At 39.9% G+C, this 21910-nt stretch overlaps 1 protein-coding gene across 1 annotated transcript in view; it reads left to right on the forward strand.

Moving 5' to 3' along the window:
- The window catches only part of nbeal1 (neurobeachin-like 1), a 117789-nt gene that overhangs the window by 35406 nt on the left and 60473 nt on the right, over positions 1-21910 (forward strand). Inside the window, 15 exon segments of the mRNA XM_062058685.1 lie at positions 2264-2347; positions 4575-4673; positions 4761-5207; positions 5209-5336; positions 5429-5462; positions 5464-5562; positions 10696-10815; positions 10890-11199; positions 12333-12418; positions 12502-12591; positions 14004-14181; positions 14264-14397; positions 19535-19694; positions 19773-19875; positions 19942-20101. Coding sequence (XP_061914669.1) covers positions 2264-2347; positions 4575-4673; positions 4761-5207; positions 5209-5336; positions 5429-5462; positions 5464-5562; positions 10696-10815; positions 10890-11199; positions 12333-12418; positions 12502-12591; positions 14004-14181; positions 14264-14397; positions 19535-19694; positions 19773-19875; positions 19942-20101 — 2232 coding nt within the window.

A 21910-nucleotide genomic window follows, 5' to 3' on the forward strand; every position in this document is an offset into this window, starting at 1 on the left:
GTTTCCAGTGAGGGTTGGACTCCACCAAGGATGCCCTTTGTCATTTTATGGACAGAATTTCTAGGCGCAGTCAAGGCGTTGAGGGGATCCGGTTTGGTGGCTGCAGGATTAGGTCTCTGCTTTTTGCAGATGATGTGGTCCTGATGGCTTCATCTGGCCAGGATCTTCAGCTCTCACTGGATTGGTTCGCAGCTGAGTGTGAAGCGACTGGGATGAGAATCAGCACCTCCAAGTCCGAGTCCATGGTTCTCGCCCGGAAAAGGGCGGAGTGCCATCTCCGGGTTGGGGAGGAGACCCTGCCCCGAGTGGAGGACTTCAAGTACCTGGGAGTCTTGTTCACGAGTGAGGGAAGAGTGGATCGTGAGATCGACAGGCGGATCGGTGCGGCGTCTTCAGTAATGCGGACGCTGTATCGATCCGTTGTGGTGAAGAAAGAGCTGAGCCGGAAGGCAAAGCTCTCAATTTACCGGTCGATCTACGTTCCCATCCTCACCTATGGTCATGAGCTTTGGGTTATGACCGAAAGGACAAGATCACGGGTACAAGCGGCCGAAATGAGTTTCCTCCGCCGGTTGGCGGGGCTCTCCCTTAGAGATAGGGTGAGAAGCTCTGCCATCCGGGGGGAGCTCAAAGTAAAGCCGCTGCTCCTCCACATCGAGAGGAGCCAGATGAGGTGGTTCGGGCATCTGGTCAGGATGCCACCCGAGCGCCTCCCTGGGGAGGTGTTTTGGGGCGCGTCCGACCGGTAGGAGGCCACGGGGAAGACCCAGGACACGTTGGGAAGACTATGTCTCCCGGCTGGCCTGGGAACGCCTCGGGATCCCCCGGGAGGAGCTGGACGAAGTGGCTGGGGAGAGGGAAGTCTGGGCTTCCCTGCTTGAGCTGCTGCCCCCGCGACCCGACCTCGGATAAGCGGAAGAAGATGGATGGATGGATTAATAGTTAAAACAAATTTACATTATTGCAATCAGTTGATAAAACATTGTCCTTTACATTAAAAAAGCTTTTTACAAAAATCTACTACTCTGCTTGCATGTCAGCAGACTGGGGTAGATCCTGCTGAAATCCTACGTATTGAATGAATAGAGAATCGTTTTGAATCGGGAAAATATCGTTTTTTAATCGAGAATCGCGTTGAATCGAAAAAAACAAAACGATTTTGAATTGAATCGTGACCCCAAGAATCGATATTGAATCGAATCGTGGGGACACCCAAAGATTCGCAGCCCTATTATGTATATATGTTATATATATATATATACAAATATTGTTGTGGCTGAGCTGTCACCTGATGCAGTGGCACATGTTGAGACACAATTGACTGTGTTTCGGGTTATTTTTACCTATTGAATGCTCAAATGTTGCTAGCTATATGACCATTTGCAATTACAGAAAAAAGGGACAAAAATTGACTACTATGATTCTTATTTGATAGAAAATCTCCAGTCTTGCTGAGGTGTGACCTCTATGCCTCCCGTGCTGCTTTGCCAACCCCACTTAATTAAACACATTTTTCAGTTTCTTCTCTCCACTCATCCCTGCCCCCTCCATTGTTTTGGTTTTCCTCAGCATATTATGGGTTCCCCTGGAATGCTTTCACGTTGGAGTGGTGTTTGTCCTCCCAGACTTCAGGGGTGCGATGGGTGGATCTGGTCTCAGTGATCTCAAGTGTGACATTTTCCACACGGTCCCCACTCCAGCTGGTCCGAAACTCAGTTTCATGTTTTAGTCTCATGACACATTAGGAGCAGGGACAGAGCTGGATGGTGAAGTGTTTGTTGTCATGGGTTTGCTTCTGGGGTGTGGGTCGCATGTATTCTATGTGTAGTGTGTGATAAACGAGAGTTTTCTTTGTCATTGGCTGTGTGTACTGTGGAGGTGGGTATTTGTTATTTCTTCTGTGTGACCAAGAGAACTTCCTGCTCTTGTCAGATCTTACGTCGTCATCACAGTGGATTGTCTTTTTCAACAAAAAGACACTAGGTCTCTTCACAATAACATCTGCAGTGCACACATTGATCCCTGTGGATACTGCAGTGACAGAGTTCTAACCATTGGATCAAACACCAAGCCAGCATCTTATTGTATTACATTTCAATTTTTATTCAGTGAATTCATTTTAGCTTGTTTATGCGTGGCTTTAAATGATCATGCATGCTTTTTATATGTTGTAAAATATATATATATATATATATATATATATATATATATATATATAAATAATCGCTACTATTGTTCAAGTGACATGTTGGTTTTGTTTTAGGTGTTTCAAGGACGATTAGACTCCCTTGCTGTAGCAACTATAAGGGCCCTGACAACAGTGATGCATAAATCCCCTGCAGCAAAGGTAAAGACATAATATAATTATCTACATTATTTTGGGAGTAGTACTGTAAGTGAATTTCCACGGAGTAGGGAAGATATTCATACTACGATTTGTGTGAGTATTGTATGTATATCTATGAATGGTGCAATCGTACAGTATGTGTGCAATATATATTATTCATTACTCATTTTTAGTTTTTCAATGCGTTTTCCTTTTGTTGCTGTATGTAAAAATGCCAGCTAGTGGAAGTAGCTGTGTATTCTTTTATGTTTTTCTTTAATGTTTCCCTCCTGTTATCATGTGTGTTTTGGTGTAAACCCCTTGGGGACTGCGCAAAAAAGGGGTGGCACTTTTGTGACTTTTGCGCTACTTTTAAAGCTCCGCTTAAGAACTTTCAGTTTTGGTAGATTTTGGCAGCGTCAGTGGACCAAAGCGGTAATGTTTTGCCAGAAGAAGACCACATTTCCCACGGAGATTAGCGCATAGAGGGTTATACTGACATTATATTTGCTGTAATATTGGCACAAATATTATGTCTCTATTGGCTGTGCTGATGTTGAATAGCAGACACTATCAAAAAATGATCTTGGATTGCGCTACAAACATGACGCTACTACCAATAATGTATCGCGGCAGATGCAGGTTCGAAGCAAAGAAAAACAAGCGGGGAGATTTTTTTCCGAAAGAAGTAGTCGTGAAACTATCATTCTGGTGACTATTTATTTATTGCTCCCACACAAATTTCAGATAGCTAATATTAGCATTATCATTTTGATTTGAGCATCGAAAGTCACTTACTGGTTTAGCAGGAACAGAGCCAAGGCAGCATCGGTCTGAAATTCCCCGTCTGTGAGCTCACGCCAGTGAGTGAAGGCCGAGCCAATGTGGATCCTTGACTATCCTTTTATCCGGGTAACCTCCCTTTTTCTTTTTTTGTCTCCTCAGACAAAACTTTTCGTTTCTTTGGTTGTTTTGAAGCTCCGGCCATGATATCAGTAATTGCACATTGACGTTCTTCTTATTATTATTTTTGTTTTCTGGCGGCACTCAGGCGTTCGCGTCGACATCCGTCTTTTTAACGAATGGGGAAAGGGGGGAGTGATGTATGCCCTAAAGCAAGTCAGGACATTTGTGTGGCAGGTCACCCTCCTTAATGTCGTACAGACCTCCTCAGGCCATGACAGAGGTGTCATTCAACTAGTTGTAAGTCCATGTATCATCCCCAAAGTTATGAAAATATTTTATGAAAGTTGAAAAGTTACTTAGTGCTGCTTTAATACTTTTTTGTGGACTTTTTGAATCTGCACTGCAACTACATAATTTCCCAATTGTGGTATGAATAAAAGTCTACCCTATCCTATCCTTAGAAACCCTCCACACGCTGTTATTAAAGGGGACCTATGATGGTTTTGACAACATTTGAAACACTTGATAAACCTTGTCAAATGATATGAAAGCATGTGTTAATCACAAAGATTATTATCAAGGCTTAGGTCAGGCTGATTACAAAAATAAATACTAATCAAATATACTGCAAAAGAAGGGACTCAAACAGTGATGAAATATACATTTACATACAATGACGCAGTCTTAAATTGAATACATTCAAACTAAATTAATAATAAATAATAATAATGGTTATATGTTTGTTTTTTTAATAAACTGTCAATAAAATTTAAGTGCACCACTTTAGTCATAATTTTTGCGCTTACGAAATTGTCACACTCACGCATTGCTGCGGTAGTTGTGACAACCACGAACAGGTGCACTCGGGTTGCCAATCAGGGACAGGTTAGGGAAACAGCGCTCAGGTCAGTCAACAGAAATAAGAGCGCTGGACACGAAACAAGTACAGAAAATGAACAAACACAAGAACATGTCAGACCTGTTATGACAGATCGTGACAGAATCTTTTCTATGACTTTAGCTTAAGACTCATTGTCATTACTGCCACACGTGGTGGAAAAGTGTATTACAACTGAGTACCGCTGCTGAGAAACATATTTTTTGCGGCAACAATGGCTCCCCATGGTTAAGAAAATACTGGTGTAAACTATGTAGGCAACTGAAAATCCGTGAAATGGCGTTGATCGTTTTTTTTGCGCATGAACTCTATTTATGTTTCCGTATGATAACTGGTCACCAGTCCTAGGTATACCTGGGCTCCAAAGTCAGCTGGGATATGCTCCAGCTCACCCGTGACCCCAAACAGGATGACGTAGGAGCATGTTTTTTCTGACGCCCACAGGAGGTGTTCAAAGAGAGGATTGGGTACAATCACTTGTACGAGGTCCTCGTCTCGCTCGGCCATCCGTCTCGACACCTCCTGAAAGAGCTGATGAACATGGTGAGGAGTTATTTTGTTTCATCCTGTAGTGTTATTGCAGGGCTCCTGTAGTTTTCCGAATGCTCCATAATGTGTATGTATCTGCAGGCGGTAGAAGGTGAGCACACATCAGTGGGCCTCTTGGGAATCAGCAACGTGGAGCCCTTGCTGCTGCTGGTCCAGTGGCTACCAGAACTAGACTCATCCGAGTTACAGAATTTTGCTGCCGACTGGCTCTGCCGCCTCAGCTGCCTGAACCGTCAGACACGTGCTACCTGTGTCAACGCCACCATGGTCATGCGTGCGCTGGCGGTCCTGGAGTGCCACGAGCGGCTCCACAGAGCTTGTGCAGAGAGCCTTTTGGGACTGGTGGGCTCGCTTGGCTCCCAGTCGTTGAGCGCCAGGGATCTCTTTGAGCTTCTGCACCTGCTCAGGCCTTCAGAGGCAAGCCAAGCACACCCTTACGTAGGTCCGGCCCTTAAGGCTCTCCTCGCCATGGTGCGCAAGCAGGGTCTGGAAAGTGCCATGCAGTACTTCGACCTGTCACCGAGCATGGGCCGGCATCGCAGTTCCAATACTGCACCGCTGGCCAGGCTCTGCCTTCAGCTTCCTGGCCTGGTTGTCCCTAGACCAGGATCAGTTGGGTCCACTTAGCAAAGGCAAGAGGAAGCAGCTTACAGGTTTGTTTAGCACACAGCAAGTGAACATTTCTCCAACATCAAAAGTTTCCACAACAATAACTTCTGAACTCTTTTGCCGTCTTTCACTCTGCGCAGTTTCTTTACGTCAAGTGGCACAGGCTTTGAGGCCGTTCATTAGTGCTGCGGGTGTGCTGGTGGTGGCTGTCTGCACGAAGAAGGAATACGTCACTGTCATGCTGCCCGACAACTGCTTCTGCGACTCTCTCTGGGTGAGTCCAATGTAGTGCTCCATGAAAGTATGACACTCTTTTTACAACGGCTGCTATAATCATAATTACATTACATCATTGATGATCAGGAATATGCAGACTAAGGAACATTTGAATGCCACAGATTGTAAACACTGTCAATAACATCTGGTGTTAAGGAGGAGTGCAACAGTATGACCTGTTCGGCCTGTCCTTTAGGGCAGTGTTTTTGAGCCAAGGCACATTTTTTTTCATTGAAAAAAATCCGGAGGCACACCACCAGCAGAAAACATTAAAAAATTAAACTCAGCAGCCGATATTGTCAGTAAAAAGTCATTCTCGCAATTGTTGGATATTAATTCAAACCATAACCAACCATGCATCACTATAGCTCTTGTCTCAAAGTAGGTGTACTGTCACAACCTGTCACATCACGCAGTGACTTATTTTGAGTTTGTTGGTGTTTTCCTGTGTGTAGTGTTTTAGTTCTTGTCTTGCACTCCTATGTCAGTGGCTTTTCCTTGTTTTGTTAGCAGTTTCATGTCTTCCTTTGAGCGCTATTCCCCGCACCTGCTTTGTTTTAGCAATCAAGACTATTTAAGTTGTGCGGACGCTATCCTTTGTGTGGACATTGTTGATTGTCCATGTCATGTTCGGATGTACTTTGTGGACGCCGTCTCTGCTCCACACGCTGTAAATCTTTGCTGTCATCCAGCATTCTGTTTTTTGTTTACTTTGCAGCCAGTTTAGTTTTAGTTTAATTTTGCATAGGCATCCCCTAAGCTTCAATTTCTTTTCTTAGGAGCACTGTTTATTTTTGGTTTAAGCATTAGATACCTTCTTACCTGCACGCTCCCTCCGCTGTCGTCTGCATATTGTGATCACGACAAACCATCGTCGTCGTTCCCGACATCTACAAAGCTGCCACCTACTGATATGGAAGAGTATTACACGGTTACTCTGCCGAGCTCTAGACAGTACAGACACTCAACAACGCCACATTATTTGCGGACTATAATTACTGATTTGCATAAAATATTTTTCAACCCAATTAGGTGAAATTACATAATCTCCCACAGCACACCAGACTGTATTTCACGGCACACTAGTGTGCCGCGGCACAGTGGTTGAAAAACACTGCTTTAGGGGACCATTCCACATTGTGATCCATAGATATACGGTGATAGGTAGACACGACGCAGCTTTTCGAGTCGTGCGCTTACAGCGGTCGAGGCAAAGTGTCTGGGCATCCCATTGTTTTACAAGGCACAAAAACCGAACAACAAGGATTTCTGCTCGCCAATAAGGCACATTGTTTTTCTGGCTGCTACAATGCTCATATATCTAGTCTTCTATGTGTATATTTATATGTATTAGTGCTGTAGACTATTTTTTAAATCAGATTCAGATAATCAGATCACTATTCATATTATTTAGTATAAATATATACAGTAGAGGCCAAAAGTTTGGACACACCTTCTCATTCAATGTGTTTTCTTTATTTTCATGACTATTTACATTGTAGATTGTCACTGAAGGCATCAAAACTATGAATGAACACATGTGGAGTTATGTACTTAACAAAAAAAAAGGTGAAAAAAACTGAAAACATGTTTTATATTAGTATATTTAGTTTCTTCAAAATAGCCACCCTCTGTTCTGATTACTGCTTTGCACACTCTTGGCATTCTCTCAATGAGCTTTAAGCACACCTGTGAAGTGAAAATAATTTCAGGTGACTACCGTATTTTTCGGACTATAAATTGCTCAGGAGTATACGTAACACCGGCCGAAAATGCACAATAAAGAAGGAAAAAAACATATATACGTCGCACTGGAGTATAAGTCGCATTTTTGGGGGAAATTTGTTTGATAAAATCCAACACCAAGAATAGACATTTGAAAGGCAATTTAAAATAAATAAAGAATAGTGAACCACAGGCTGAATAAGTGTACGCCATATGACGCACAAATAACCAACTGAGAACGTGCCTGGTATTTTAACGCAACACCTCATGGCAAGAGTCATTCAAATAACTATAACATATAGAACATGCTATACGTTTACCAAACAATCTGTCACTCCCGATCGCTAAATCCGATGAAATCTTCCTCCCCGGTGTCGCCTCTGGTATGTCCTTTCTTTCTGCTGCTCGATTGCCGTTCTCTGCTGCATATATCACTACGTCCAGCTTGTAATCTGCAGTATATGATTTCCTTTTCGGTGCCATTTTAGTTCAGCCCTTCTCAGTTTTTATAAGTTACCGCCAATGTTGATGTGATCCATTTTAATAGCTACGGCAGTAGCATATAGCATATAGCAGTTAGCATTCCATGACCCACAATGCACCTCTGCAATGACCCTCCCCCGCCGAATTCTTATTGGTTGACGTGTGAGTGACGATTGCTGACGTGTGTGTGACGATTGCTGCCATTTGCTTCGTCTCTTACGCGAATGAGATAAATATTATTATTTGATATTTTACGGTAATGTGTTAATAATTTCACACATAAGCCGCTCAGGAGTATATGTCGCACCCACGGCCAAACTATGAAAAAAACTGCGACTTATAATCCGAAAAATACGGTACCTCATATTGATTTGGCAAAACTTGTCAAATTGCGAAAAAACACAGAAAAGGCACAAATGCTAAAGCACTGAGTAGTGACTAGTAGTGTACTGTACTCTGCAGCAAGGGACGTGGTGGGCTCCGCCTTACATATTAGGTTTGTACGGTATACCGGTACTAATAAAGTACTACGGTACTAATGAATTAAAAACAGTACTCTTCTGCTTTTGAAAAATACCAGTACTTTTTTTTCCCCTAGATACAACGGTGCGCCGACATTGCTGCTAAAACGAGCATAGGCACATTTGAGACAATGCACACAAACAGAAAGGAGATAGAAAAGAAAGAATGGACGCATTTTGGTTTGTAACCCAACGATAAAGTTGAAGCTATAAACACTGAAGCGTCGCTCTGCTAGAAGTGCTTAGGTCTTGTTAGCCGTTAGCTAGCTAGCGGCTAATGGCCATCCGCAATCGGTAGTGTTTTAGCTACTTCTAAACCACTAATCCTTGTCTCCATAGCGACAAATAAACATATGTTTCTTCCAAATATCATCCCTGCAGGACGAGGAATAGCTAAACATGCTTCACTACACACTGCAGGAGGATACAATAGCTAACCGCTAACAGGAAGACAGCGCTCCTCAATGTAAACAAATGCCATGGGTGGATCTACACAGACATCGACTGTAACGATACCAAGTACAAGAGCCAAATGTAGTCGATATTACAATGATTATATAGATATTTTTTACTATCACAAAATCTTTAGTTTTTTTTAGTTTTTTAAACCCAAGAAATACGTCCCTCGACACAGAAGAACTTTAATTATGACCAATGTATGACCCTGTAACTACTTGGTGTTGGATTGATTCCAACATTTGTAGTATCACCCAAACGTATGTAAAGTGTTTAAACAACCGAAGAATAAGTGATTATTAAATTTTAACAGAAGTGTAGCTAGAACAGGGGTTCCCACCCCTTTTCTGCAGGCGATCTATTTTTCAATTGACCAAGTCAAGGGGATCTACCTCATTCATATGTATAATTTATATTTATTTATTTATTTATGAAAGAGAAGTTTTTGTTAACAAGTTAAAGGTGTTTAATTATAGTATAAGCATGTTTAACACATATAGAATTTTTTCTTTCATGAAGACAAGAATATAAGTTGGTGTATTACCTGATTCTGATGACTTGCATTGATTGGAATCAGACAGTAGTGATGATAACATCCACATTTTCAAATGGAGGAGAAAAAAAGTCCTCCTTTCTGTCCAATACAACATAAAACTGGTTGGTTTTTGGCATCTTATTTGTCCAGCTTTCATTTTATACACTTTACAAGAAATACATTGGCAGCAAAGTCCGTAGCTTGCTAGCTTGTGCACGCCAGCTTTCTGAGACTCTTATTTTGTTAGCGGAGCCAGAATGAAGCAGCGCTTTTACCGAACTGTGCAGTCAGTCTTTAGAGTTTTGACGGCAGGTACGGCGCGAGAGTCTGTTGAAATAAAAAGTGTTTATTGTCTTCCTGTCTGTAATTTTTTCTTGATAATGAGCTGGCAGCAGCCAGTGTCATCTCACAAGACCCTCGGGTGCCGTGAATGTCAATCAAGCGACAAAAGTGACGTCTTGGTGAAGACTGATGATCGCTAATTGTTAGGTCAATTTTTTTAATGCCTGGCTGGCGATAGACTGACACACCCCTCCGCGATCGACCGTTAGCTCGCGATCGACCTAATGAGCTAATGAGCTAGAACATTAAAACAGAAGGTAAGACGTTATTAACAGTAAATGAACAAGTAGATTAACTATCCATTTTCTACCGCATGTCCCTCATAATTTTGACAAAATAATAAAATGACAAATGACACGATATGTTACTGCATATGTCAGCAGACAAATTAGGAACCTATATATATATATATATATATATATATATATATATATATATATATAATATAACCGGTTTACTTACTTACTACTAAAAGAGAAGATGTCTAGTATGTTCACTATCTTACTTAATGACAACATTGTTCTTTGATTGCAGTAAGAAACATATGTTTAGTGTATCATAAGATTGTCTATTAAAATAAAGCCAATAATGACATTTTTTGTGGTCCCCTTTGTTTTGAAAAGTACCGATTTACCATTTTTTTCCTGGTACCGAAATATTGGTATCGGGACAACACTCATGTATATTATTAATCATTAAGTGTAATCATAAATATATCACAAATAATGATATTAATATACAATATGATAATTAAAGATGTATGAATAATTGAACCATAGCCCTGAATTGTAATTGGATCATGAGGTTTCACCCTTCTGTATTCTTATTTTGTATATGAGAATGAATATATTTATTAAGGCATTAACTGCCAGCAGTTTGGAGTTTGAATTATTAGAAAAATCATTCAAGGTCAAAAGGTAAGCAGTTCTACGTCTTGGCCTTTTGTTCCCTCACTGTACCGAGGTACATACCGCACCGTGAGGTTGTCGAAGCGTTGTTGTTAAGAGGATTGACAGAGAGGCAGTGTGAGGGTAAATGGGTTTAATTCTGATGGAATTTCTGTCAACAGCACAGCATTGGTGTGGTGCACATACCAGGGAAGAGGCCGTTTGGGCAGAGTCTGGTCTACATTTATGTGGACGGACAGCAAAAGTTGTCTGCCCCACTTAAGTATCCCACAATGACCGAGGTAAAACCAACACTTCCAATTATGAAGCATAATGTAAGTTTTTGTTTATTATGTCCCTTCTCTTCCACCCGCAGCCCTTTACATTCTGTTGCATCGGCTCAGCGGGCCACCGGACCACTACTCCTCCACCGTCTCAGATCCCGGACCCCCCCTTCTCGTCCGCCACCACACCCACCACACGCTCTTCGCTGGGCGGCATCCTTTCGCCTCAGGCATGGGGAGGACTACTGAGTGGAAAGCCTGAGTCTGTGACGAAGCTCATCTCAGCGGGGACCCAGGACAGCGAGTGGGGCAGCCCCACATCGCTTCAGGGTCAGCTCGGGAGCGTGATGGTGTTCCACGAGGCGCTGCAGCCCGGCCACGTTAAAGGCATCTGTAGTGCTGGTAAGCACATGGTGACCATGGAGAAATTTCAAAAAGTGCAATGACATAACATAGCAAAAAAATCTGAATCTCGATTCTTATTCATCCCGACTCTAAATGGATTCATAATTTTTTTAAATCGATTAAAAAAAAATTATATACAGTACAGGCCCAAAGTTTGGACACACCTTCTCATTCAATGCGTTTTCTTTATTTTAATGACTATTTACATTGTAGATTGTCACTGAAGGCATCAAAACTATGAATGAACACATGTGGAGCTATGTACAAAGCAGTAATCAGAGCAAAGGGTGGCTATTTTGAAAAAACTAGAATATAAAACATGTTTTCAGTTATTTCACCTTTTTTTGTTAAGTACATAACTCCACATGTTTTCATTCATAGTTTTGATGCCTTCAGTGACAATCTACCATGTAAATAGTCATGAAAATTTAAAAAACACTTTGAATGAGAAGGTGTCCAAACTTATGGCCTGTACTGTATATATTTTTTTTTATAAGAATCCATTTAAAAAAATAAGTTTTTAGTCCATATCAATGCACCTCAAAGGAGATTTTGTAACCTGTAAGGTGTTTTGAAAAAAATGTCATCATAATTATTATACCGGCACCACGGTGGGACAGGGGTTAGTGCATGTGCCTCACAATATGACGGTCCTTAGTAGTCCTGAGTTCAATCCCGGGCTCGGGATGTTTCTGTGTGGAGTTTGCATGTTCTCCCCGTGACTGCATGGGTTCCCTCCGGGTACTCCGGCTTCCTTCCTCTTCCAAAGACATGCACCTGGGGATAGGTTGATTGGCAACACTAAATTGTCCCTAGTGTGTGAATGTGAGTGTGAATGTTGTCTTTCTATCGGCAGGCCGATATTATCAGCCAACTCTAATTAAAACTGATAAAATACTGGACTACTATCAGTTAAGCATAAGAAACACAAAACATGCAAAATAGTGATGTTTCTAACATTTAGTTGTTTAAAAAATATATTACTTGGTCCAAAGATTTTAGCGTGTGTAAAAGTACATTTTGACAACACCGCGATAATAATGATAAACGTGATCATTTTGGTCACGATAACTGATATGAAATTTCCATATCGTTACATCCACAGACCTAACATTGATGTTTCTACGCAGGTCCAAACTGTATCTCCCCTTTAAAAGTCCAGGAAGCAGAGCTTGGTGACTTTTCAAGCAAACTGCTACTGCACTATTCACCAAAGGTATTTTTTTCTGCAAAACTTTAAAGACATAAAGTCCAGCCTAACATCAAACATGATGCTTTATTTATAACAATTTTTTACAGGCTTGTCAAAATCCGATCTGTCTCGATCTGTCCCCCAATAAGCTGCATGGGCGCCTGACTGGGAAGAAAGTTGTTAACTGGGACATCAAGGTTGGACTGCAACATCACTCTCAGACAGTCATTCTGTGTTCGGAATGTTAAAGGTGGCATATGTAATAATGTGGCCAGAAATGGTACTGCAATTGCAGTCAAAATTCTGAAGTCACCTCCCTCTCTCCCTGACTGAGGTTGCCAGATACGCAGCCGAATCCAGCTCGATCGACTGGGCTACTTCAAGGAACTTCAAACTTCCACTGCCTCTTACTAGGGGTTGAGGTGCTGGGACCATAATAGCTGAATTGACAAGCGTTATGTCAATAACAAATCTCTTACCATCACATTTTACACAGAAATTAGGCTATTTTCATGCCTGCATACAATATCACAACAAATGGTTATTGTCAGTACTATCAGAAAACAAAGACTAAAACCAACTACAACCAACGCTAGCAATGGTTATACTGGTGAAAATAAGTAGAACATGCTTAGCAGCCTAATGTACGCCCAAAACTAAAGAGGAGACATTTTACTGAGGTATGCCTATAGGCTACGCGAATGAGGAATTATTTTATCATGTGATTTAGCCGTGCAAATGTTGGAACCCATTTCCTCAGGGTGTTAGCATATTGACAACGAAATAGGCACTGACACTACCCATATCCCCATCGGTTTTATTTGTTGAAAATATATTTTGCCCTGTTAGTTCGAAAACACATCGACATACAGGCTAACGGGCATATATTTCCCCCGTTAGCCTATATGTCGATATGTCATTGACCGGGCTAGCATGCTAAGCATTACACTAGGAGCTACGCACCATCACACTGCATTCGTTGCACGAACATACTAGCTTTGTTAGACAAGATCATAGACTATATTGGACAATATAGTTTACATACCAAATGTCCATTTCTATTTATTGCAAGTAATAACAAAACGTGCCTAATGCCTTACTTATCCTACCTATCAAGGAGAAAATGAGCAAGTTTGTTGTCAGATGAAAAAATCTTCTCCGCCTTCAATCGTCTCCATCTTTCAAAGGCATCCTCGATAAAAATCCTCGTTTTGTTCCTGGCTTTGTCATGAATAAGTTGAGAATCGTAACAACGCCTTTTAGATTTACTAAGGTCTGACATGTTTAGTAACTTTACCAGTAGCAGTAGCTAGACGAAGGTGGCGGTGCGTAACTGGCAACCTGGATGTGACAAACTCACAGACTTTCTAATTGGTCAAACGGTGGAGGGCAGGGCATCAAAATGTAAACAATAACAAGATTTCGGGGCTGTAAATCTAATTTTGAAATGAGCATATCTCGGCTGAACTAATGTTATCAGTTGTAGAGGTATTGGAAAATAACAGGATTTATTAATGGCTTTTGACATATATGGGCCATTTAATGATGACTTGACATTAAATTATTACATATGGCTCCTTTAAATACTGCACATTGTACCTTTTGGCAGGATATGATCAATTGTGTAGGCGGCTTGCCCGTGGTCTTCCCGATACTGGAGCAGTTGGCCTATGTGGCCCCCGATCAACAGGCCAGTGACGCGTCAACGGGATCAGACTTCATCACCCCAGATGTGACTACTCCAGCTGACGGAGAGTGGGTCATTCTCCCGTCTAACAGGGCTTCAGGTCCGTTTGCCCTCCCCTCGACATGCCAGCCCAGGCACAGTGTGTTAACAAGCACGGTGTGAAATGTTTTTCTTTGTACCAGAAGCGCGCCTCGAGAAGAATCTGGTGGCCACCTTCTTGTTGGTGCTGAAGCATTTTCTGCAGAGGCATGCAATAAACCAGGAGAATCTTCTGCACTCGCATGGCATCGATACACTGGGAGCCCTGCTGCAGAAGGTGTTTAATGCTGTTATCACACATGTCAGTTTGTCTTTAGCAAACAATGTTCTCATGTGATCAAAAGGTTACTAGTAGCATCCAATTTGTCTAGGACGGAATAAGCGTGGGCATTTGTTAACGTGCTAAGCTACTTGTTTTCAGTGGTACCTTAGGGTGTGACTCGAATTGTTTCTATGACGCAACTCGTATCTTGAAAAACTGGTATTGTGAACAGCGTTGCCAATGAAATGAATAGAAAACAGCACAATTTTAACATGTGCCCTGCCTTTAAAAATAAAAAGTAACTTTTAGATAAGAAACATTCTATTGAAAACAATGCAATAGAACAATAACAGTAGTTTTATGAAGTAATAATTACGTACAGCATTTACCTTGTAAAGCAGACTTCTACGGCAGTGTTTCGTGACCATAGGGCCCATTGTTGAGCCGTGAGCGCTCCCTTGAGGGCGGCAAAAAATATCAGTTGTATTACACTTTTCCACCATTTTTGGCAGTAATGACAATATCAAAGAGAAGAAGTCTAGAGCTTTTATTACCGGTAAGTTTATTAAGTGCAAAAATGATGTCTAAACTAGTGAAGCTGTATTTGAATTTTAATTGTATTAACATTTTATTTAAGAAACATATACACTACCGTTCAAAAGTTTGGGGTCACCCAAACAATTTTGTGGAATAGCCTTCATTTCTAAGAACAAGATTAGACTGTCGAGTTTCAGATGAAAGTTCTCTTTTTCTGGCCATTTTGAGCGTTTAATTGACCCCACAAATGTGATGCTCCAGAAACTCAATCTGCTCAAAGGAAGGTCAGTTTTGTAGCTTCTGTAACGAGCTAAACTGTTTTCAGATGTGTGAACATGATTGCACAAAGGTTTTCTAATCATCAATTAGCCTTCTGAGCCAATGAGCAAACACATTGTACCATTAGAACACTGGAGTGATAGTTTCTGGAAATGGGCCTCAATACACCTATGTAGACATTGCACCAAAAACCAGACATTTGCAGCTAGAATAGTCATTTACCACATTAGCAATGTATAGAGTGTATTTCTTTAAAGTTAAGACTAGTTTAAGGTTATCTTCATTGAAAAGTACAGTGCTTTTCCTTAAAAAATAAGGACATTTCAATGTGACCCCAAACTTTTGAACGGTAGTGTGTATATATATATATATATATATTATTACTTTTTATTAAGTTAATTAAAATGTATGTATTTTAGGACTGTACATTTATTTTTCAACAGTTTTTTTGATCCCCCTTTTTTTGCAGTGTATTTGATTAGTATTTATATTTCTAATCAGCCTGACCTAACCCTTGATAATAATCTGTGTGGTTAACACAAGGTTTTGTGTCATCTGACAAGGTTGTAAACTGTAAGTAGGTTACATATAATTATTGAATACATTTATAATCAAGAGTAAGATCACTAATTTAGTGTTAGTATTTGAGTGGAAAAGTTGGGCCCCGTGATCAAAAAGGTTAAAAACCCCTGCTCTATGAGATCATCTTCTTGCTGCTTATTTGTCAATTACACCATCAGCAGCTTTTAAATTTTTTATAAATGCATGTCTGTCGTTTAGCTATTATTTAATGTCCTTGGCTGGCATTATCATAGCCTTTATCAGCAACTACTGCTAAGTGCTATGCTGCTTCGCTAAATTAGCTACAATTAAATCATGTTTGTGCTGATGTTTTTCTTTAATTCAATGAATAGCATCCGCTTTTTCTTCTTAGCACTCTTCTTCACACTCACTTGCTTCCTTACCATGTTTGGAACAACAAAGCTATGTTGAGCTCTAGGGATAAGCTAATGCTAGCGGATAAGACCAGTCAGATTTTTCGAGGTTCACCGTGACTTTCGTTACGCCAACTAGCGGTAGGGAGGATCGTTACCTAAATTCTCTGTAGCCGAGAGACAGCTCTTATCCCAAGTTACCACTGTATATAGTACAGTGGAACCTCAATTTACGAAATTATTTGGTTTTTGAACAGGGTTGGTAAATCGAAAAGTTGTTATATTAAAGCACATTTCTCCACAAGAAACAATGTAAATATGAAAAATGGGTTCCAGCCTTGAAAAAAGTCCATATTTTAGTGAATGTTTTTACACTTTGAACACAATATAAAGTACTATACAGTACTGTATACTGTATCAAACAAACATAACATTAACTTTTTTCCTATTAACTCCAAACAACAACAAGCTGCTGTCGTCTGTATGCGCTGCTCTGCAAACACACACGCGCACACACACCATAATCCCTTTGGTGCCCTCACAAACTATCAGAAATCACAAAAATCCTTAACTTGAAAACACCATATTGCTACAATAATAAACATGTAAAAAAAAAGTCAAACCCATTTACAATTGCAAAAAAGAAACTGACGAGAAAGGAGCAGACAGAGGCAGAGAAGGGAGGGATAGAGAGGGAAGGGCCGTGTATGTGCGTCCGTGCTTTGAAGGAGGCGCCACTGAACGAGAGGTAACTCTTCTCCCCGCTGTGAAATAAGTCTGCTTCTTCCATAGTTATGAGTGCCATTAATGTACTCCATGCAAATAGTGTTTGTTTGTTTTTTTCAACACCACATAGATTCCCTCCTTTTTTCCCCGCTGGCCTGTTGTCTTTTTGGTTCTCATATTGAGTTAACAAAAGGGACAAAACGTGTCAAAAGGTGAAAAAACACAGAAAAGGCACACATGCAGAAGACTAGCAGTGTACTGCGCAGCAAGTGACGTCGGTCTGACCTGTCGGTCTGCTGGTGACTTCCTTGCATGTGTCATACTTGTTTCCTCAGTGTCATCAGGAAACAAGGGGGTGTTTGAAATAGAAATATATCTGAATCAGCATTTAGACCACATATGTCAAACTCAAGGCCCGGGGGCCATATCCGACCAGACACGTCATTTAAAGTGGTCCGCGAAAGCCTGGGAATAATGTGAATACTTCGTCTTTCTTACTAAATGTTTTTATTGTTTCCATTTTGACAGAAAAAAATGTATGTTTTAAACTTTGATATATATACAAATATTCAATTGTTATTGGTGTGAATCTTTTGGCACCTCGCCATTCGATCCGATTCTTGGAGTGAGGATTTGATTCATAAACGATACTCGATTCAACACAATTCTCGATTCAAACTGATTTTTGCAATGTATTATTTGGTATAATAATAATAACACCTAAACAAAACAGCTTACATGTTACAAAACCTCCTTTTGGTTGCTGGCGTATGACACATACGTGCACCAAGTAAGCACAGAGATGGCCTACATTTTTTTTTTTAAATGTTGTATTCGTCAAAAAAAACAAAAAAAATTATATTTTTAAAAATTACTAAAAAAATCGGGATTCGAATGTGATTAAAAAAAAACATTTTTAAGCACCCTTAAAGGCCTACTGAAATGATTTTTTTTTTTATTTAAACAGGGATAGCAGATCCATTCTATGTGTAATACTTGATCATTTCGCGGTATTGCCATATTTTTGCTGAAAGGATTTAGTAGAGAACGACGATAAAGTTCGCAACTTTTGGTCGCTGATTAAAAAAAGCCTTGCCTATACCGGAAGTAGCATGACGTCACCGGAGGAAGGACTCCTCACATTTTCCCATTGTTTACAATGCAGCGAGAGAGATTCGGACCGAGAAAGCGACGATTACCCCATTAATTTGAGCGAGGATGAAAGATTCGTGGATGAGGAGCGTTAGAGTGAAGGGTTACAGTGCAGTGCAGGACGTATCTTTTTTCGCTCTGACCGTAACTTAGGTACAAGGGTTCATTGGATTCCACACTTTCTCCTTTTCTATTGTGGATCACGGATTTGTATTTTAAACCACCTCAGATACTATATCCTCTTGAAAATGAGAGTCGAGAACGCGAAATGGACATTCACAGTGACATTTCGATCTCCACTACAATACATCGGTGAAGCACTTTAGCTACTGAGCTAACGTGATAGCATCATGCTTAAATGCAAATAGAAACAAAACAAATACGCCCCTGACTGGAAGGATAGACAGAAGATCAACAATACTACCAAACTCTGGACATGTAACTACACGGTTAATGCTTTCCAGCTTGGCGAAGCTTAGCAATGCTGTTGCTAACGACGCCATTGAAGCTAACTTAGCTACGGAACCTCGACAGAGCTATGCTAAAAACATTAGCTCTGCACCTACGCCAGCACTCATCTGCTCATCACGACCCGTGCTCACCTGCGTTCCAGCGACGAAAGACTTCACCCGATCACCGATGCGGTCGGCGGCCCGGAGACGGAGGAAGTCAAGGTGAGGTCGGCGGCTAGCCCGTCTGCTATCCATGTCAAAGTCCTCCTGGTTGTGTTGCTGTAGTCCGCCGCTAATACACCGATCCCACCTACAACTTTCTTCTTTGCAGTCTCCATTGTTCATTAAACAAATTGCAAAAGATTCACCAACACAGATGTCCAGAATACTGTGGAATTTTGAGATGAAAACAGAGCTTTTTGTATTGGATTCAACCGCTTTAACGATTGACGTCACGCGCAAACGTCATCATATCGAAACGTTTTCAGCCGGAAGTTTGCCAGGAAATTTAAAATTGCACTTTATAAGTTAACCCGGTCGTATTGGCATGTGTTGCAATGTTAAGATTTCATCATTGATATATAAACTGAGACTGCGTGGTCGGTAGTAGTGGGTTTCAGTAGGCCTTTAATTATTATGTATGATCGTTTGTAAAAATAACAATAAATACTTAAAATATCTGCTTGTCACCTTCACTTACGATTTCAAAGCAAGTTATCCATCAATTTGTACGCACAAAAATCAAATAATCAAATACATAGGCAATAATATAATGAGGCGATTATACTTTTATATTCTTACATTCACTGTTACAAGCGGCCCTCTGAGGGCAGCCATGACCGCGATGTGGCCCTTGATGAAAACAAGTTCGACACCCCTGATTTAGACCATGGCAAAGTCTCCATTTAGCTGCGGATTAAAATGCTCAAATAGTTGCTCAAGATAAAATCGTCACACCCGTTTAAACGTGACTCTTTAACATTTAAGTGTGTTGGTGATATGAGGAAGCTGTTTGGGTTTATCTGCAAATTCATACAGTCTGTATATTGGAACCATGCTTTGCCTTTTCAGCTTCCCGTCGGTCACGTGGACGTCAGTGTCCTGGTGGCTATGCAGCTGCTGATAGAGCAGGTGACCTATGAGAAGAATCAAACTCTGCTGCAGCAACTTCATGCACATCTGCTGTTCAACTTCAACATCTGGAATAAAGGCGACTTCCCTTTGCGAATAGGTCAGATCCTAAAATGGCAAATAAAGACAATATATCCAGAAAATTGGGCTATTCAAGGTGACTTGTTTTCTTCTACAGGTCACATACAGTATGTGAGCACTGTCATCAAAGACAACAGGAAGCAGTTCCGGAAGAAATATGGAGTACGATTCCTTTTGGACACCATTCGCCTCTATTATGGGTGAGAGTCGGTTGTTATTGAGGTTTTTGTCTGACACAACATCAAACCTCGGCTCTTGGTCCTTAGGAAAAACAGTAATAAAGACGGCGACCTGAGTGAGGATGACATTCGGACCATCCGCACGTCTCTCTACGGGCTCGTCAAGTACTACATCAGCAAAGGCTTGTCCCAGGAAGAGATGCAAAGCATTGTTGGATACATCTCCGCCATCGGGGACGAGGATCAGGTGAGGAGGGCACATTCTGTTATTGACGCAACATGAAGTACGAGCAAGTGTCTCTAATGTATCCAGTTTTAAATCATCATGTCAGTCACCAAATTATGAAGGGTCAAATGGGATACAATTAAATAAATAAATCTTTAAAATATTCCGTAAATGTGTCATTAATTATTTATAATTGGCATAAAATACATAAATGTGCTATTAAATGTGTTATTAGTTTATGTAATGTAAAATAACATTTAATTCCATGATTCAATTAATTGTTCAAAGATTTAATTATTTCAATATTTAATAATTTAAATTAATTATTTATTTGAATAATTATTTCATGATTTATTGAATTATCTCATGAATTTGTGGGGCAGCGCTCCATGAATTTATTTTATCTCTCAACCTCAGCTGTCACGTGTACTTTTACATTGAAATGATCATGTCAATCACCAAATTATGGCGGTCAAATAGGACAAAATAGAATAAATAAATACATCTTTAAAGTATTCCTTAAATGTGTCATTAATTATTTATAATTGGAAAAAATACATAAATTAGTTTTTAAATGTGTTATTTATTTAATGTAAGAGTACATTTAATTTCATGATTTAATTATTATTCAAAGATTTAATCATTATTTAATGGTTTAATTATTTCAATATTAAATCATTGTATTATTGATGAAATTATTTTATTTCATAATCAATTGTTTCATGATTGAATGATTTATTTAATTATCTCATTTATCTGTGTGGCAGTGCGCCATGAATTTATTTCATCTGGCAAACTCAGCTGTCGTGTACTTTTACATAAAAATAATTATGTCAATCACCAAATTATGGAGGGTCAAATGGTACCAAATAAAGCAAATAAATAAATATTTCAATTATTAGTTAAATGGGTCATTCATTATTTGTAATTGGAATAAAATATGTGTTCATAAATGATTCATTAGTATATTTGATGTAAACTTACATATCATTTCATGATGTATTTAATGATTTCAATATGTATTCATTGTTTCATTAGTTAATAATTATTTGAATATTTAATAATGTAATTGTTGATTCAATTATTTAATTTACTTATTATTTCATAATTGAATTATTTATTTAATTATCTGATGAACCTGTGTGGAAGCGCTCCATGAAATTATCATATTTGTCAAACTCAGCCGTCATGTGTACTTTTATTAACATGTTTGTTTTTAAATTCAAAGTATTATTAATTAATGACACATTTTTGTAATTATTTAAAGATGTATTTATTTATTTTGTCTCATTTGACCAATTACCCATCAATTGCAAAGCTGCTTCATGGTTTTAAGTACAACACTTTGTTATTTCTGCATATGCTCCAAATGATCTATTATTAGATTTAGGGGCGCACAATAAATATCGTACAGATAATCATCGGGTCAGGAAGTGTGATGTCACACCGATAAATCTGATAACCTTGAAAGATAACTTCAAAATAACAAGAAAAAAACATTACAATGAGGCGAGATTAGCCGTAATGTGCTGTAGGGTGGTCAGGATGAGCAAATCGAACACACCTTTTTTCCCACCTCGTAGGAGGTGGCAAAACTTCCCTTGTGTTCATTGGGAACAAGCATGGCGTTGATTTCTTGTGGTATTTGTACCAACAAACATTTCACAAGGAAAGAAGAAAAAAGACTGTTTTGAAATCCGCCTGCTGTTGAAGAAGCAGCCCCAAAGAAAAGTGTGCACAATCTACAGTTAAGTGTGAATTTGAAAAATAATAGCTATAAAAAAGTTATTGATATTGGTCTTGAGAAGTAGGACGTTATCTGTATCGTTA

Source organism: Entelurus aequoreus, linkage group LG01, assembly GCF_033978785.1.
Source record: "Entelurus aequoreus isolate RoL-2023_Sb linkage group LG01, RoL_Eaeq_v1.1, whole genome shotgun sequence".
NCBI lineage: Eukaryota > Metazoa > Chordata > Actinopteri > Syngnathiformes > Syngnathidae > Entelurus > Entelurus aequoreus.